Source organism: Ostrinia nubilalis, chromosome 20, assembly GCF_963855985.1.
Source record: "Ostrinia nubilalis chromosome 20, ilOstNubi1.1, whole genome shotgun sequence".
NCBI lineage: Eukaryota > Metazoa > Arthropoda > Insecta > Lepidoptera > Crambidae > Ostrinia > Ostrinia nubilalis.
Window position 1 is genome coordinate 8,269,524 of NC_087107.1, and position 14,967 is coordinate 8,284,490.

General features: G+C 38.0%; 2 protein-coding genes across 5 annotated transcripts in view; both read left to right on the top strand.

Annotated features, from left to right (window-relative positions):
• Positions 1 to 1,059: 1,059 nt before the first annotated feature.
• On the top strand, positions 1,060 to 9,501 carry LOC135081760 (spondin-2-like). Of its 4 annotated transcripts, none has more exons than XM_063976550.1 (10): positions 1,060 to 1,309; positions 1,795 to 1,979; positions 2,618 to 2,838; positions 3,431 to 3,631; positions 5,982 to 6,188; positions 6,574 to 6,834; positions 7,147 to 7,333; positions 8,215 to 8,263; positions 8,762 to 8,906; positions 9,214 to 9,501. In XM_063976550.1, the coding sequence occupies exons 2-10, from the start codon at positions 1,922 to 1,924 to the stop codon at positions 9,301 to 9,303; spliced, it is 1,419 nt and encodes a 472-aa protein (XP_063832620.1). In that variant the 5' UTR covers positions 1,060 to 1,309; positions 1,795 to 1,921; the 3' UTR covers positions 9,304 to 9,501. The 4 variants fall into 4 exon arrangements, with proteins under 4 accessions (XP_063832620.1, XP_063832617.1, XP_063832618.1 ...); XM_063976547.1 differs by having other exon boundaries at positions 1,060 to 1,254; XM_063976548.1 differs by having other exon boundaries at positions 1,060 to 1,254; positions 7,147 to 7,327.
• Positions 9,502 to 9,729: 228 nt separating this feature from the next.
• The window catches only part of LOC135081600 (DE-cadherin), a 354,060-nt gene continuing 348,822 nt past the window's right edge, over positions 9,730 to 14,967 (top strand). The window contains exon 1 of the mRNA XM_063976346.1: positions 9,730 to 10,189. Coding sequence (XP_063832416.1) covers positions 10,114 to 10,189 — 76 coding nt within the window. The 5' untranslated portion in view covers positions 9,730 to 10,113. The remainder of the gene's footprint in view (positions 10,190 to 14,967) is intronic.

Consider the following 14,967-nt stretch of genomic DNA (forward strand, 5'->3'; position numbering starts at 1 on the left):
GTTGATGCTTATTTATTAACATCAAAGCCTTTTTCAAAACCCAAACTGCTAGCTGAATACGAAAATCAGTTTTGTGATATTTCTTGTGTAAATAAATGTCAGAAATAAAAAATGCCTAAGTACGTTATAGTGTAATTGATATATTAAACGCAACACTTGTGCCATTTTCAATACGAATTTTAACAAAACAAACATATTTGGTAACGAATTCCGATACTTAAAATTGAACACCTACGTTAAAACTATCCGCAATCACCTACTTGCATAACAAACAGTTGATGTATATTCATCAGGCGAAACAGATATAGAACGCCATTCAATATTTCAATTTGTTCCCTTTTTTAGCACGCCACAATGAATAAAATTTTCATGTAACAAACGAACCGTTAATGTTTATTTATTTTCGCAGCCCTGGCAAATGGCTACGAATTATTCATTTTTAGTTGATGCAGAATAATTTCGTTAAGTCGGAAATGATATTACGGATCATTATTAAACATTTAATTCCAGAATAAGTAATCTGTAATTATCCCAATGGTAGATGGATGAATAATAAATTATTTAATCAACTGATTTCGTACCGAATCAGCATTGCAGCTAATTACAACGTAATCGTACCTACGGTTTGGATATGAATTAGTGTTTAGATAAGTAGCTGTCAAAACCTAAAATTCGTACAGTTGATTGCATATCCAAGTAGGTAAATTTATTATACCTATAGCTTGATGTGCTGTCGTCTGTACTTACATTTACTATCTAGCAGCCCACCCTAACTTCGCGAAAGTTGAAGCGTCTACGTATTAGAAATGCAATAAGTAGTTTTTCGATGCTGAATAAAATAAATCAGAGGGGCTCGGGCCGTCGACCCATCTAAAATGGACATAAAACTCAAAAATCCAATCAAGCCAGACGTCAGCTGTTATCCAGCGTAAATCAAGACTTCCATTCCGTAGATATATCACGAAACGTCTCCAAACCTAATATCACGATCGCCTTATAACTACGCACAGAAATATTCCTTATGGCTGTCCAAAGTTTGGCCCTATTCCAAAATGACGGCGGCTATTTTGAGTCCTCCCGCGTTCAGTTGACGCCTAACCTAATCGATTTTCTGGAATTGAATTTGCACCGGATCCTATGCAGCTAGAGACCGGTATATCGAGTACTAGAGGGAGTTGTTTGATATCGAGTGTATTAGTGAGAGCATCGAGAATCGGAAGCAAAGGATGATCTAAACATCCGTGATTTCGAAATGTGAGTGTGTTGTTCTCGTTACTAACGTTTGTTTTGTGTTTACAGCGATTTGGAGGTTAGTTTGTTTGGGTCTAATTTACACTAACTAGTTTGTATTGATAGGTGATTTTTCATGTTTCTTTATTTAATTAAACCAGTAATTTTGTGTTAGACTCGCAAGACACACATTGATATTTAAAACAATAGCAGAAAGAGCAGAGCACTTACCTACTTACATGATATTTTTAACGTATGTTTTTATTTTTATGAGTGATACACAGACATTACACAGATTCGTAATCAAGTCAAGGAAAGTGTGTTGTTTTAATTATAATTACTTTTTTAGTGTGTTAACATTGACTGCCGTGAGAGTCACCTAAATCTATGTTGGGCTCATAACTCTAAGGCTGAGTTGCACTATCTTATTTAAACTTTGACAAACGTCAAAAATCTTTGAAACTCCATACAAAAGTTAAAGTTACCGTTAAAGTTAAGTGGTGCAACGCAGCCTAAATTTTTCTGTTTATTCATTTAAGTCTAGTTTCTAATTTTTATTTTCAGGCATCCAAAACTGTATACATTTCTATTAATAACAGCTTTCATCGCATTGTGTGACTCAAAGCAATGCGACCAAACTCCACCGCAAGCGAAGATACTGGAGCCAAGCGAAAACAAGGGCGTCTTCAAAATGATCATTGAGACCAAGATGGAGAACCTCTCTTACTTGCCGGACCAGACGTATGTAGGTATGATCAAAAATACCTATTTCAGTTTTAGCTAACTAGTGTTTTAAAAACCAAACTAACAATAAACTTACAAAGCTGGAACCAAGTTTTATAGTAGTGCCTGTATCGCCGTAATAGCAAATACATTCACACGTCCTTGCTGTAAACTTCTTAACAGGCGCTATCGTGTGAAGTGCAATGGCTATTTACACGGTCCCACTCTATTACGCTAACGCAAAGATTATTTTTTATTCTTTCGTGGTAAAATCTAATATTTTGTAATTTACTAAGTACACTAATAGCCCAGTTCACACGTCATGCCTATATGTATGTGCCCGTAAATGTTATTTACTTATGTGGTTGGCTGGCTGTATTCAGAAATTTTATATTGTGAAATTGGTTAATAAGCAAACTACCTACAACCTATTTCTATAATTTTTGGCATAATACAAATCTATTGTACAATTATTGTATACATAATTGAAAATCACGATTGTTCACTCACGATTTCTCAATTTATGGACGGTACCTACTGATCGGGCGCATTCTTGACGCGACAGATTTTTTATTAATGTTTTATGTATTTTTTTTCTATTGAAATCCCTGCAGGACTTTGACTCAGAATTCAATAATGCATCATACTAAGTTGAACCTTCCAGTGACCCTAATGACCACGGTGAACGAGCGTCCATTCCGCTACTTCATGATCACAGCAGAGGACCCGACGGTGGACGATAACAGCTACATGGTCAGCACCAAGCCGTCTGATGTAGGGCATCTGAAGACCTTGGACACGGAGACTGGAAGGAAATCGCGGTACAGCGACCGCTGCTTCAACTCAGTGGAGAATATGGACACCTCTGATAAGTATAGGGTTGATGTGAGTATGAGTTTGCTCTTACACCCGTATTGTGCCCGTATTCACAAACGAAGCAGCAAATCGAACGCACAGCGTAGAATAGAGCTCTGCGATTGGTTCGTGTATCACCCTGTGCGTCCACGCGCACTGGGAGCCCTCATAGTAAAGTAATGTTTGTGAATACGGGCGTTATTATAACACATTGTTAGGAAATAACTAAAGGAGGATAGGTTTACTCAAGAATTCATGCCAACCAATCAATAAAGGATTTAATCAATGAATTTGAATTGAGTGTTGTGTTAGGTATTTCATAACACGACCAAATAATAATATTGAGTTCAAACCAAACATAACAATATTTGAGGTTTTCATAGAGACAAGCAGACCTTAATCTAAATAATTCTAATAATACAAAATTGGTTATATGGGTCTTATTTTTATGTAGGTATGTCTGTGCAAATAATTTTCATACAAATTCAAAACCGGAGCATGAGACCGCGGTAACAATAAAATTGATTTCTGTTGTCTCAATTCGCGGGTACTTTAGGGGAAGGTAAAAATTTTACAACCCTCTGTCATAAATCACAGTTTTTTAGTTCTCAATCATTTGCAGATCCACTGGATATCCCCTAAAAGTTCGGACAATGAGCAGAAGGTCCGGCTTCGGGCTATGGTGGCTGAGAACGAGGAGGTCTGGTACATGGATGACCCGGACCTGATCATCCTGCTGCAGAAAGACAACCGCGCACCCATCGACAGTCCGCCGACTACACCATTGATATCCTGTGGGTTGTGCAGCGAGGCTCGCTACGAGGTAAGTAGCCTATACAATGGTAGCACTAATTTTGACAATCGAGATCGTCACGTTTCGACCCAGCCTTCGGGGTATCGAATTTTATCGATTCGAAAAATATGTCGAAGATTCGAAGACGAAAGTTTTTTTCGAACAAGTTTTCTTTCAGAGACTTCAGAAATATCCTAAGCCTAACTATACTATAAGAAATCGAAGCAAGAAATCTCTGGAATAAGAAAACAAAATTTTTACCCAAGGACGCATTTACGAAAACGTAGAAAAATAGGACTTTAGTAGTGATGGATTGGATTTTATACGTACTTCCATAATACCTTTTGTTTCTTTGACAGCTGAACTCATTACTCACTGTAGAAAAAGAGATTTTCTATTCACAAATCTCCAACGAGGTTGCATAAACACCCCACGCCGGGCGGCGAGCGCTGTATTAGTTTTGGAACTAAAACAAATAAGGCTTCATGCATTTTTTATACCTCTATCAACTCGGTTATAAAGGCTAAAGCTGCTGATGAAAACCCTTTGTTCGTAGAAGCGATAAATTAATTAAGTTATTTTAATCTAATTAAAATATTAAGGGTTGAACAACCGCATACGAACTTAGCCTTAATTCCATAGAATTTTAAAGCATGAAACGTCTGGAATTTCAGATAGTCAGACGGATTTTATGACTGCTATCGGAAATAGGATTGTTCAGTTCACTGGAATATTGCAATGGTGGATTATTTGTCGTTTCAATAAGAACTTAATGGTTATTATAGCGTTTATTTAAACTAATAAAACATAAATGTACTTAGGTATACGGTTTTTAAACTCTGCTTCATTTTTAGTGCATAGTTTTCATATTAATACTTTTGAGTGTAGGTAAATTGATTTTATTTATTTGTTACTAGCTTTACGCCCGCGGCTTCGCCCGCGTGGAATTTTGTCTGTCACAGAAAAACTTTATCGCGCACGTCCCTGTTTCAAAAACCGGGATAATAACTATCCTATGTCCTTTCCCGGGACTCAAACTATCTCTATACCAAATTTCATCAAAGTCGGTTCAGTGGTTTAGGCGTGAAAGCAAGACAGACAGAGTTACTTTCGCATTTATAATATTAGTATAGAAGTATAGATTTTAAAATGGAATAATTATTCCAGATATAGTTTTATATAGTTTAGTGAGATGGCTTCAGTGAATATTCATCATAATATCTTGGCCTATTCCATTGGATTCCGTTTTAGGCGATAGTCAATGTGTATCTTGCCTTTGAAGCGCGCTTGTTTATAATAAACAAAATACCCCAAACTTCCCGTAAAATTCGCGGAAGGCAGCACGGCACCGTTCAATACTTTTTAAAGTCCATGAAATGTTTTACTGTACTTTAGAAATAAAACACATCTCGCTTACGTTCCCGCGGATGTTTTCGGCTCGAATCTGGGCCAGTTGTCAACTTGTCAAAACAAACGCCCGGACCGTTCAGTTTTAGGTGTGGAGAGTCCTGTGTTTGCGTCAATAAATCTAGCTAGCTCTAGGAACGCTAGAAAACTCTATAATTAAGTTTGGCTGACAAACAAGAGGTTTGTGTGGGTGATCGTAGTCGTTACGCGAGGAAATGAGTAAAAGAATTGAACCAAATCATTGATTTAAATAAAACGTTGTAATGTAATTAAGTACTATGTCTATCTGTCTGTATAAGTATGACTATCTTGGCTGACATTCAGAGCCAATAAAACTCAGATTTGAAAATATTTCGTATTACAATGCGTATCGCGCGGCGACTGAAAGGTAAGTGAATTTAACAGTACAAAACACTATGAAGTTAAACACGCCTACGATGAAACCATAGCAAACATTTACATGTACTAGAAATTACGATTTAGATGACAAAGGAAATTAATTAATTAGTTATTTCATTATAAGTTATGCAATTAAGTACTAGAAACGCTTGATAGACGGATTGAGCCTCAACAGTGACGCATTTAAGATTAAATTAGATAAAGCTTGTAGTTATTATGTAGAAAAGTCCAAAACAACCCTATAACTGCCCGATAATGAAAACCATTTTGCTAAAAGCAAAGCCGAACGCCATAACTCGTATAGGCTACTTTTACACGACATTAATCAGTCCAGGGGGTAAATCCGAAAAATGTTATCCGAATTTTCGAAAGTTGCCATCCCTCTCAAACAATGCTAGATAATATATAGCATGTGCAACGATGACAGAAGGACGTCCACTGTTGAACCTATACCTCCCCCAATGCTATCCACGTTGCTCGGTTGGTAGCGGCCTGCGTCCAGCGCCTTCCCGCTACCTTTACTATTGTATTCCTTGCACCATAAACGGAAAAGCTTATCGTTTTACTTTTCCAGGTCATCTTCAATGGCAAGTGGTCCCGAGTGTCCCACCCCCAGCACTACCCCAGCAAGCCTGACGATAATGGTTACACACACATGGTGGGTGCGTCCCATGCGAATGACTACGATCTGTGGCAGCAGGGCCAGGAGGCCACTGAGGGTCTGAAGAGGCTGGTGGAAGATGCTGACACTGTTGAATTGGAGAGGGAGATCGTTGAGAAGGTAAGTATTTATGTCATACAAATGGCCGTCTGATAAAAGTAATATGAAAATTGACGAGTACAACTTTTTATCGAATGTCGTTTTCATCAGAAAATGTCTTTACAGACTTAAGACTCTTCGAGATAATTTTGAGGTTCTAAATAGTTTTATAACCGATTAAAATCTATCTCTCTTCCACAAGGGAAACAAAACCCTACGTCCAAATTTTGGAACATCCTTTATTTAGACCTCAATCAACATAGGTTGAGTTGCACCACTTTGAACCGTAACTATAACAATAACCGTTTTTTGTATGGAGTTTATTTGACAGACTCTTAACGTTTGTTAAAGTTAAAGTAAGATGGTGCAACCCAGCCTTACTGTAATATCTGTCAAATATTTCCAGATGTCAGAAAAGTCAGGCACCAGAACGCTAATCCGAGGAAAGAGAAGACACCACCCTGACATGTTCCAGCCATCTCACTCCCTCTTCAGAGTGGATCGGATCCACCACCGGTTCTCCATGGTGGTGGGGATGAGGCCGTCTCCTGACTGGTTCCTGGGCACCACTCATTTTGAACTGTGCACTACTGGTGGATGGTTGGAGAGTGCTGAGATTCCCATGTACCCATGGGACGCTGGTACTATGGAAGGCGTATCGTATGAGGTTCGTTTCAGCCAAATAACGTTCATTACAGGACAATGGGTTTCCCCAGGGATTTCCTCAAAGACCGTCCTGCTTGCACTGCCCACATCCAGGTACTTCCCGCGACCTTCACCAGATCGGTTCACCTAGTGGGGAGGCCTACCCACCCACACTATAGATTTTTGACCCGAAATTAGTTTCAGTAGGTACTTTATGCACTAAAAATTCAAAGTATTTTACCATGTTACAAAGCAATATTATGTACATACTCGTACGTCCATAGCTACTACTAGGTAGTTAAGTTCAATAGTAAAAATAAGCCCTATTTTTCAGTCCGCAAGGTTTGCGACCAATCCAAGGAGCAAAGTGCAGCGAGTGGAAGTGGGTTCCTTCAACAAGGAGTCCCCGTTCTACCAGATGAACCTGAACGATCTGAAGCCCTTCGCCATCTTGAAGGTCAGGCGGCTGGACGTCTACCCGCTGCTGGGTGTGGAATGCCCAGAAGAGGGTGAAGGTGAAGGTTCGAATCTTTTAAAGAAGTTTTCAAAAATCATGAACTAAATACAACTAGGCTAGTTTGGAGATATGACGTTACACCGTGCTACGTTTTTTACATTTTTGGCATGCTTTATCTCTGTCTGTCAATGATTGAATCTAACTGACAGGATTTAATTAAAATTAGGTACCTATTGTTTTCATCCCTTGACGCCGATTACGTTTAAGAGCGTTTACGCCGTTTGGCGCAAAAACAGTACTTTTTCAACTCGTTACAATCATTAACCAGTAATACTACAAATATGTTATAGGCATAAATAGTTAGGCAATTTCGTCGTCTAAATAGTTAATTGAGAAAATATTGCGATTAGTTTAGTATTTAAGAATTCTATCAAGATAAGTCCACACAGGTTTTGTAAATTTCCACTTTAGCGTGAGTTTACAAGCTGAAATTTTTATAAAAATACTGTGAAAACGATTTAACAAACATTTATATCCCATTGCATAGATCCTTGGGCAAATAGTTACAGAGAAAATTTTTATATTTAAGCATTTTCCAATGAGAAATCACAAATTAAAAGAACGTGAAATACCCAAAAATCAAAGTGATTTTTTCACCAATATTCTTCCTTTATTCAACATAAAAATAGCTTAATATAATAAAACAACATCTTCTTTAAAATATTTACTTTAAAACGATATTTAATTCATTGTTATTGTTTTGCTAACTATTAAAAAACTATTAAAAAACGCCGCGCGCGAATCATTTCCAATGATTCCCCTTGAAACGCCGCGCTTCGCGTAAACGCTCTTAAATGAATGAAAATAGCTCGTGCTTCATAAAATAGAGAAGTAGACGAACCTACTTTAAAAAAATATTAAAGTTTAAAAATATTTTTGTTCCAGAGGGAGAAGGAGAAGAAGAAAACGAAGGTGAAGAAGAGGAATCCGAACAGTTAGTACTTCTAAAAATTTATTATCTTGCTCACAAGTCCCGGGTTTGATTCTCGGTCGGATCATTTTCATCTGGGTGGGCTAGGAAAAGCTGAAGTACGAAACTGAGCTGTCATAAAGTATCTAGGCACAGGAATCGAACCTGAGGAGATCACTATTTTCAAGCTCATTCATCATCATCATCTCAGCTATTGGACGTCCACTGCTGAATATAGGCCTCCCCCAATGCATTCCATGTTGCTCGGTTGGTAGCAGCCTGCGTCCAGCGCCTCCCTGCTGCCTTTACTATGTCGGTCCACCTTGTGGGTGGACGTCCTACGCTGCGTTTTCAGGTACGCGGCCTCCTCCGAAAACCTTGCTGCCCCATCGGCCGTCAGTTCTGCGTACTATGTGCCCTGCCCATTGCCACTTCAGCTTGCTAATCCATTAACCGCATCAAACCATCGGCCATCTTAATAAAAAAAAACCATGGACGATAAGAATCACCTTATTATTGCAGAGAAGCCCAAGACGAACCCTCAGTACTAGAGTCCCGCCAGAACCTACGGGGGTGCAATATAGGGGAATTTAGCGACTGGTCCCCGTGCGAGACCCTATACGGGGCGTGTGGCATCGGCATACAGACTAGAGAAAGAATCGATGAAGTAAGTGCATAAAAATCTGTAAAAAAAATATAAATACCTACCTACAACCCAAAGATTGATGACGATTACCTTTTTATCTAAAATTCTAAAACATGATTTTTTCACTCGACTATCCTCAGTAATGGGACTCCGCGCGCACACCCACGAATTTAAAATTTCAAGGTCGCGTAAAGTGTTAAACCACTTATAAATTATGAATCTCTTTCTTCTATTGTAAAAATACCACGACATTAAAATCATCCAAAATTTTAGTAGATTAGGTTATTAATTAAGTCTAAAATTTTCTAATTTATGTTTTTTTTTACAGGATCAAAATAATCCACGGACTTCGCACAGCAACGATTGTTATGGAGACTTGGCTGCATTACAAAAAAAACATTGCTATGTAGAGTGTTGACATTGTCTTAGAATGAGGATATGACTCCGCATTTAAACTAGTTAAATTAATTGTCAGTACCTACTTTAAATATCCATAAGTGGACAGCGGAAGCTCTAAATACCTTAAACATAATAAAGTTTCCTCAGAACAAGTTCCTCGCGTTTGTAATGCCAATGTAGACGTGTCAACGATTTATATTTAATCTGGCTGGATAGACTAGACCTGAACAGGAGCGGATCGTGGAGAAATCCTGTTTTCTTGTTTTTGCGCGAAAACATAACTGGTTTGGAAGTTTCGCCGGGCGAGACGTGGGGGGACAGCGCGCCATATCAACATTGTTCGGGTCAGGTATGAAGATAGACGCAAACCGCGCATGCTCGCCGAAGGCCCGCCTCGCGACCGCAACTTGTTGATTGTTCGCTCACTTCACGCCAGTCTGCCGCGAACGATGCGCCGAGCGGTCGTGTCTCGCGTTACCTCTCTCGCCGCTCCGAACTTCGAAATAACCTTACGAAAATATGTGAAGTTTTCAAACAAAAATCTGTATAGAACCACCGTGCCAGACGTAACCCATAGTGTTTAGTTTAGCTTTAACGTAACGAATAACTAGTTTTAAGTCATCGTAACTTAATAGGCTTACTCGTCTTACCTGCCCACGAGTCGCGCGAAGCGGTTACCTTATCGAAGAAACGAACATTTTTCAAATGGATGTGCGTTCGAGTTCTGTGATAGTGTGCGTGTTTTGTGTGATTATAAGACAGTGAGTGCGTGCCGTGTGACAAGTTGCTGTGACGTGTTTGAAATTGTAATAAAGTTGAATCAAGAAAGATGGTGCGCGGGGGTGGGGGTCTCGCCGCGCTGCTGGTTGCCGGGTTGGCGATGGCGTCGGCGGAATTCACAAAAGGTAAAAACTGCTTTCCTACCTGTGCACGCGCAGCTTGTCCCGCGCTTTTGTTCTATCGCCTTTTGTTCTCGGGACGTTTATGAATTCATGGTAGTTAAGTTATAGATACGAGGCTAAGCCGCGACACCGTTCAGGTGAACACGTGTGGTTATTGGCAAAACGCGTCTCAGTAGGTAGGGGTCACGCCTTTAAATCCGCTCATGTCGGAGTAGGTAACAAAAGTTCATTGCACTCAAAACGTAAGTTCACGACATTGCACTCGTAAAATTAATTGGGTAAGGTAGGCTACAAAAACTCGTTACCTATCGAAATTCATTGAAGAATTTAATGTTATTGTTTGAAGCATTAACTAAGATTACCTGTTAATGATTTCATAACACGCTAGTAGATAACAGATGAGATCTAATTACGCTTCCTAACTCAATATCCTCCTTTCCACCGTAAATTCTAAGTTATTATTTCCTGTTCCAAGTAAACGATGTAAAGTGACTAACCGGAATGTTTCCCAGACCTGTCTCCTTATCAAAACTGATAACGGCTGATAACCGTACACACCTAGTCGATGCAGTCGTTAAAATGACTCAACTTATATAAAATAAATCAATCGATTTTAGTTTATTTTAACTCTGTTAACCGTAACCAACCCGGTATCTAAGAACGAATAAAAACAGACATTAAGATTGAGAAAACCTCCTTTTATGAAGTTGGTTAAAAATGTGAGTGAGACCTGAAAACATCGTCGAAGTAAAGACTGTGTGCGAGAGTTACAGACGTTGAATTAAAATAATGATGACTAATTTAATTGATTACTAATGAATGACTGGTACCTAATTCACCTACTTCTCATCTAACTACTTAATGTGTAGGTTAAGTAAAACATTTGTTATTTGGATACCTATGCTAGGTAAATCGTGTTGGTAGAGATGCAGGCAGTCCAAGTAATTTTGATAGGCCTTAGTATGCATATCTTCATAAGTTATAATTCTTTGATCATAACTTCCCCTTCTCCAAATTATTCCGATCTTACAAAAAAAGAATTGATCATCAATTTAGTTAGTCCTACAAAAATACCTATTTATTCAATCCTCTCGTATCTTCGTGTAGCTGACTGATCGTTACTTATTATTTAATTAAAGGACGATAGTAACAAGGAACTGTGTAACAGAAGCTGCTATCCCCTTACACCTGGGATTCCGTGAACCATTATATATTTTATTGTATTGACGTAATTACTTCTGTGAAAGGTACTGAACTAGAACTATTGTGCGGACATGCTCACATTCCATAAAAAATCTCGCGGTTGATTAACAGGGTTCCGCCATATCGAATGCTTGCATTAGCAACGTTCGATCATTGAACGTTCGATGTTTTGACTTTTCGATGTATAAATAGTGTTCGATATTTTGATTTTCGATCAATAGGGATGTTTCCTAATAAAAAAGGATGAGTTTGAATTAGTCCGTCGGTTAACTAATCAAAAAATACTCGACACGTATTTTTCACTTTTTCAAACTAATAAAACTTGAAAGAGTTAAAGCTAGCCAAAGTTCAAAAGAAGATGCCCGTGACGTCAAGGCGTGCTTATAAGTGTAGCATTTTGTGACGTCACACGGAACTTCAACGCATCATAACTTCGTTATTACTTGCTTGAATGACAAATAAAAATATACGTGTCCAATATTTTTTGATAATGTAATATGCGGACTAAAAGATTTTTTTAGGAAAATATTAAAATAGCCTATTGGTATTCGAAATGGCGTAGTAGGTAACCCTGATTAACAGGAGCCCCATGTTTACCGACACTTTGTTCTGTTATTATAACTAATTAACAAGCAAACGCTTTTTCTAGAGGCTGTTATAATTTTCCGCAGATTAAATAAACTTAGGTTTCGTAATTATGGTAAAATATGCCCTGTTCCGCTTCCCTGTTTTCTTGACTAAAATATGAAAGATAATTATCAACAAGCTCGGTATTATTAAATACTTAAACCTTAATTGAAAATGCTGACACCTCCTTGCTCCTTGTGTGTCCAAATCTTCTTACCTACTCATCTTAGGTATAATATCTCATTTTTTTCCTCTCACACTTTTATCTCAAATCAATCTGTGTAGAATGAATGATCACATCAGATTTAACATCTTTGTTGCAAAATAGCAACTACTACATTAACAAAAGATGCTTCAAAGTTAAGCTTGATGTGCCATCATCCGTATATCCAACCCTGACTCATAAATAAATTACAGTGATCACATAGCTAATGCACACAATAACTATTTTTTGATTAACTGAAACAAAACATCTATCTCCGTCCAAGAAAATGGCAAATGTTTGTATGTGTATAGAATTTTCCGCACGATTTCATTCCATTATTCATCTAATTAAATTCCAGACAGGATTGGGATAACCTACTGTCTAGGACAGCGGTTCCCAAACTTATTTTGTCTACAGCCCGCTTTGAGAATAAATTCTTTTTAGCGCCCCCATTTGTAGTCGAGTGTCGAGTGCTCAGTCGGTGTCTATGAGTCCTCCTAGTAAATGACGCCTCCCAAGCCTCTACACAACGTCCCATTTTTTTTCTGGGTCTCTTACCGCCCCCCTTTAAGCCTGCAGCGCCCACAAGGGGGCGTTATCGCCCACTTTGGGAAAGACTGGTCTAAGACTAGGTAGATCAGGTTTCGACGTGCCTAACCTAGTTTAATAGAATCGAATCTATACTTCTATACTAATATTATAAATGCGAAAGTAACTCTGTCTGTCTGTCTGTCGTGCTTTCACGCCTAAACCACTGAACCGATTTTGATGAAATTTGGCATAGAGTAATTTTGATAATTATTATTACTGACGGGATTGCTACATCTCTCCCGCAAGTTTAAAACAATATAGAGTAAGTTTGAGTCCTGGGAAAGGACGTAGGATAGTTTTTATCCCGGTTTTTGAAACAGGGACGCGCGCGATAAAGGTTTTCTCTGACACAAAATTCCACGCGAGCGAAGCCGCGGGCGGAAAGCTAGTCTAAAATAGATTTAAAAGCTAGGTTGAAGGTGATTATTATTTAAAGTTTCGGCTCCTCAAGTTCAAGGATTTGTTCAGAAATTATTCGTTAGCATTTACGTTGACGACGTCATGTTGATATTGATTCAGTGTCCATTTTGCTAAGAAAAATTGTCAATTTCATAAAGTCCTACAATAAATGTTGTATTGATTGTTCTTAACTACGAATTACACACATCGCACTTTTCTATCTTTTTTCTCCGCGCTCATAACCATAAATAATGATAAAATCATTTTGACGCATATTCTTCATAAGGTATCAGATTTATCACTGTAGCTTCTGCAGCTAATAAAAAAAAAGAAAATTCTTTGGAGATCGCGATATGACTAAGATTATGACAGAGAAAAAACTTCTAACTTATAAACTTCGTTTTTACACTTTCTAACATACTTTGTTTCTCTTGATACAAATGCCATTATGAAACATCAAAGACCAAACTAACATAGGTTTTACCTTGTGTCTCTAGCTCAGATCATAGAAAGAGAATAGATATGAAGTCGCGCGTAACTACAACGAGAACCAGTGTCCCCACATTTCCCCCACCACACCTCCCACACACACATTCAACTGTGTAAAAACAAAGCGACTGAGAGTCTACGACAACATGTGCAACCGGCTTAAAAGTGCTGTGATTGGCCAGAAGGCGTGCCTTATGGCCAATCAATGGCCGCGTGACGTGACGCACACTTTGAAAAAAGCAGTTAGAGAGAAGAAAGATAAAATGGAGTCGATAAGATATCGATACTTTAAATCCTGGGGGCAAGGCTCGAAATTGGTTTAAAAAATGCTTGTATGAAAACCTTTTTATTATTATACGTTATTATTATGTTCTTTAACGATTTTTGCATAAAGGAGTCAGTTCCATTTTGTATGGACGAAAAACTCAGAATCAATTATTGGGACTAAATGAAGTTACCTTATATTAATTTACCCCAACCAAAGCTCAATGTCGTTATCGATGGAGTATAGAAGTTATAGACTGACAAAGTTTGTATGAAAAGTCATGGGTTAAGTAGGTACTTGCGATTTTTACCAGTATTTACAATATTGGTAATATATTATTATTTACTTTAATAATAATAACAGGATCACTGTAATTATTATTAACTACTATCGCGCATTAACTTTTTAATTATGGCGAAATTCGTACCGCCTATGTTTATCAAAAATAATGCCTATATTAGGCTTTCAACTAGCTCTTATAGTAATTACATAGTTGACAGTTACTAATCCCTTCTACTATTGTTATTGTTTTTGTAAAAACTTAAAAATCGCAAGCAACTCATGATTTTTTCATTCAAAATTAGAAAATGGAAAATAATAATTTACTTCTATTTATCGATAATAGGAAACCGTATTAGAACACGAGCCCTGCACTATGTTACGACCGGCACATGCGGCCGTACTGTGTATTTTCACGCGTCAGTGGATATCGGAAGAAATAAAATACATTGCGCAGTAGTTACGCATGACATAAAGTGGTTGCTAACTAAATCGTCAATGTACAACGTGTTTGAATTTTTATCACCACTAATTTCGATATCGCAGTAAATGTCACGGCACTGAATTCGTTCGTAAAAATGTTTAGTTTTTTTTATTTATAAGCAAAATACCAATGGATTTGCAATACTTACATGTGGTAAATGACTTCATTGTTCCTGTAGTTCTTCGTTTCACTTATTATGTTATTGCACGTTACGACGCATTATCCAACAATATCGGAGA

Coding starts and splice junctions, on each gene's coding strand:
- LOC135081760 (XM_063976547.1), top strand. Junction 1,980..2,617: donor GCCGGACCAGACGTATGTAG/GTATGATCAAAA, acceptor TGAACCTTCCAG/TGACCCTAATGACCACGGTG. Junction 6,835..7,146: donor TGGAAGGCGTATCGTATGAG/GTTCGTTTCAGC, acceptor CCTATTTTTCAG/TCCGCAAGGTTTGCGACCAA.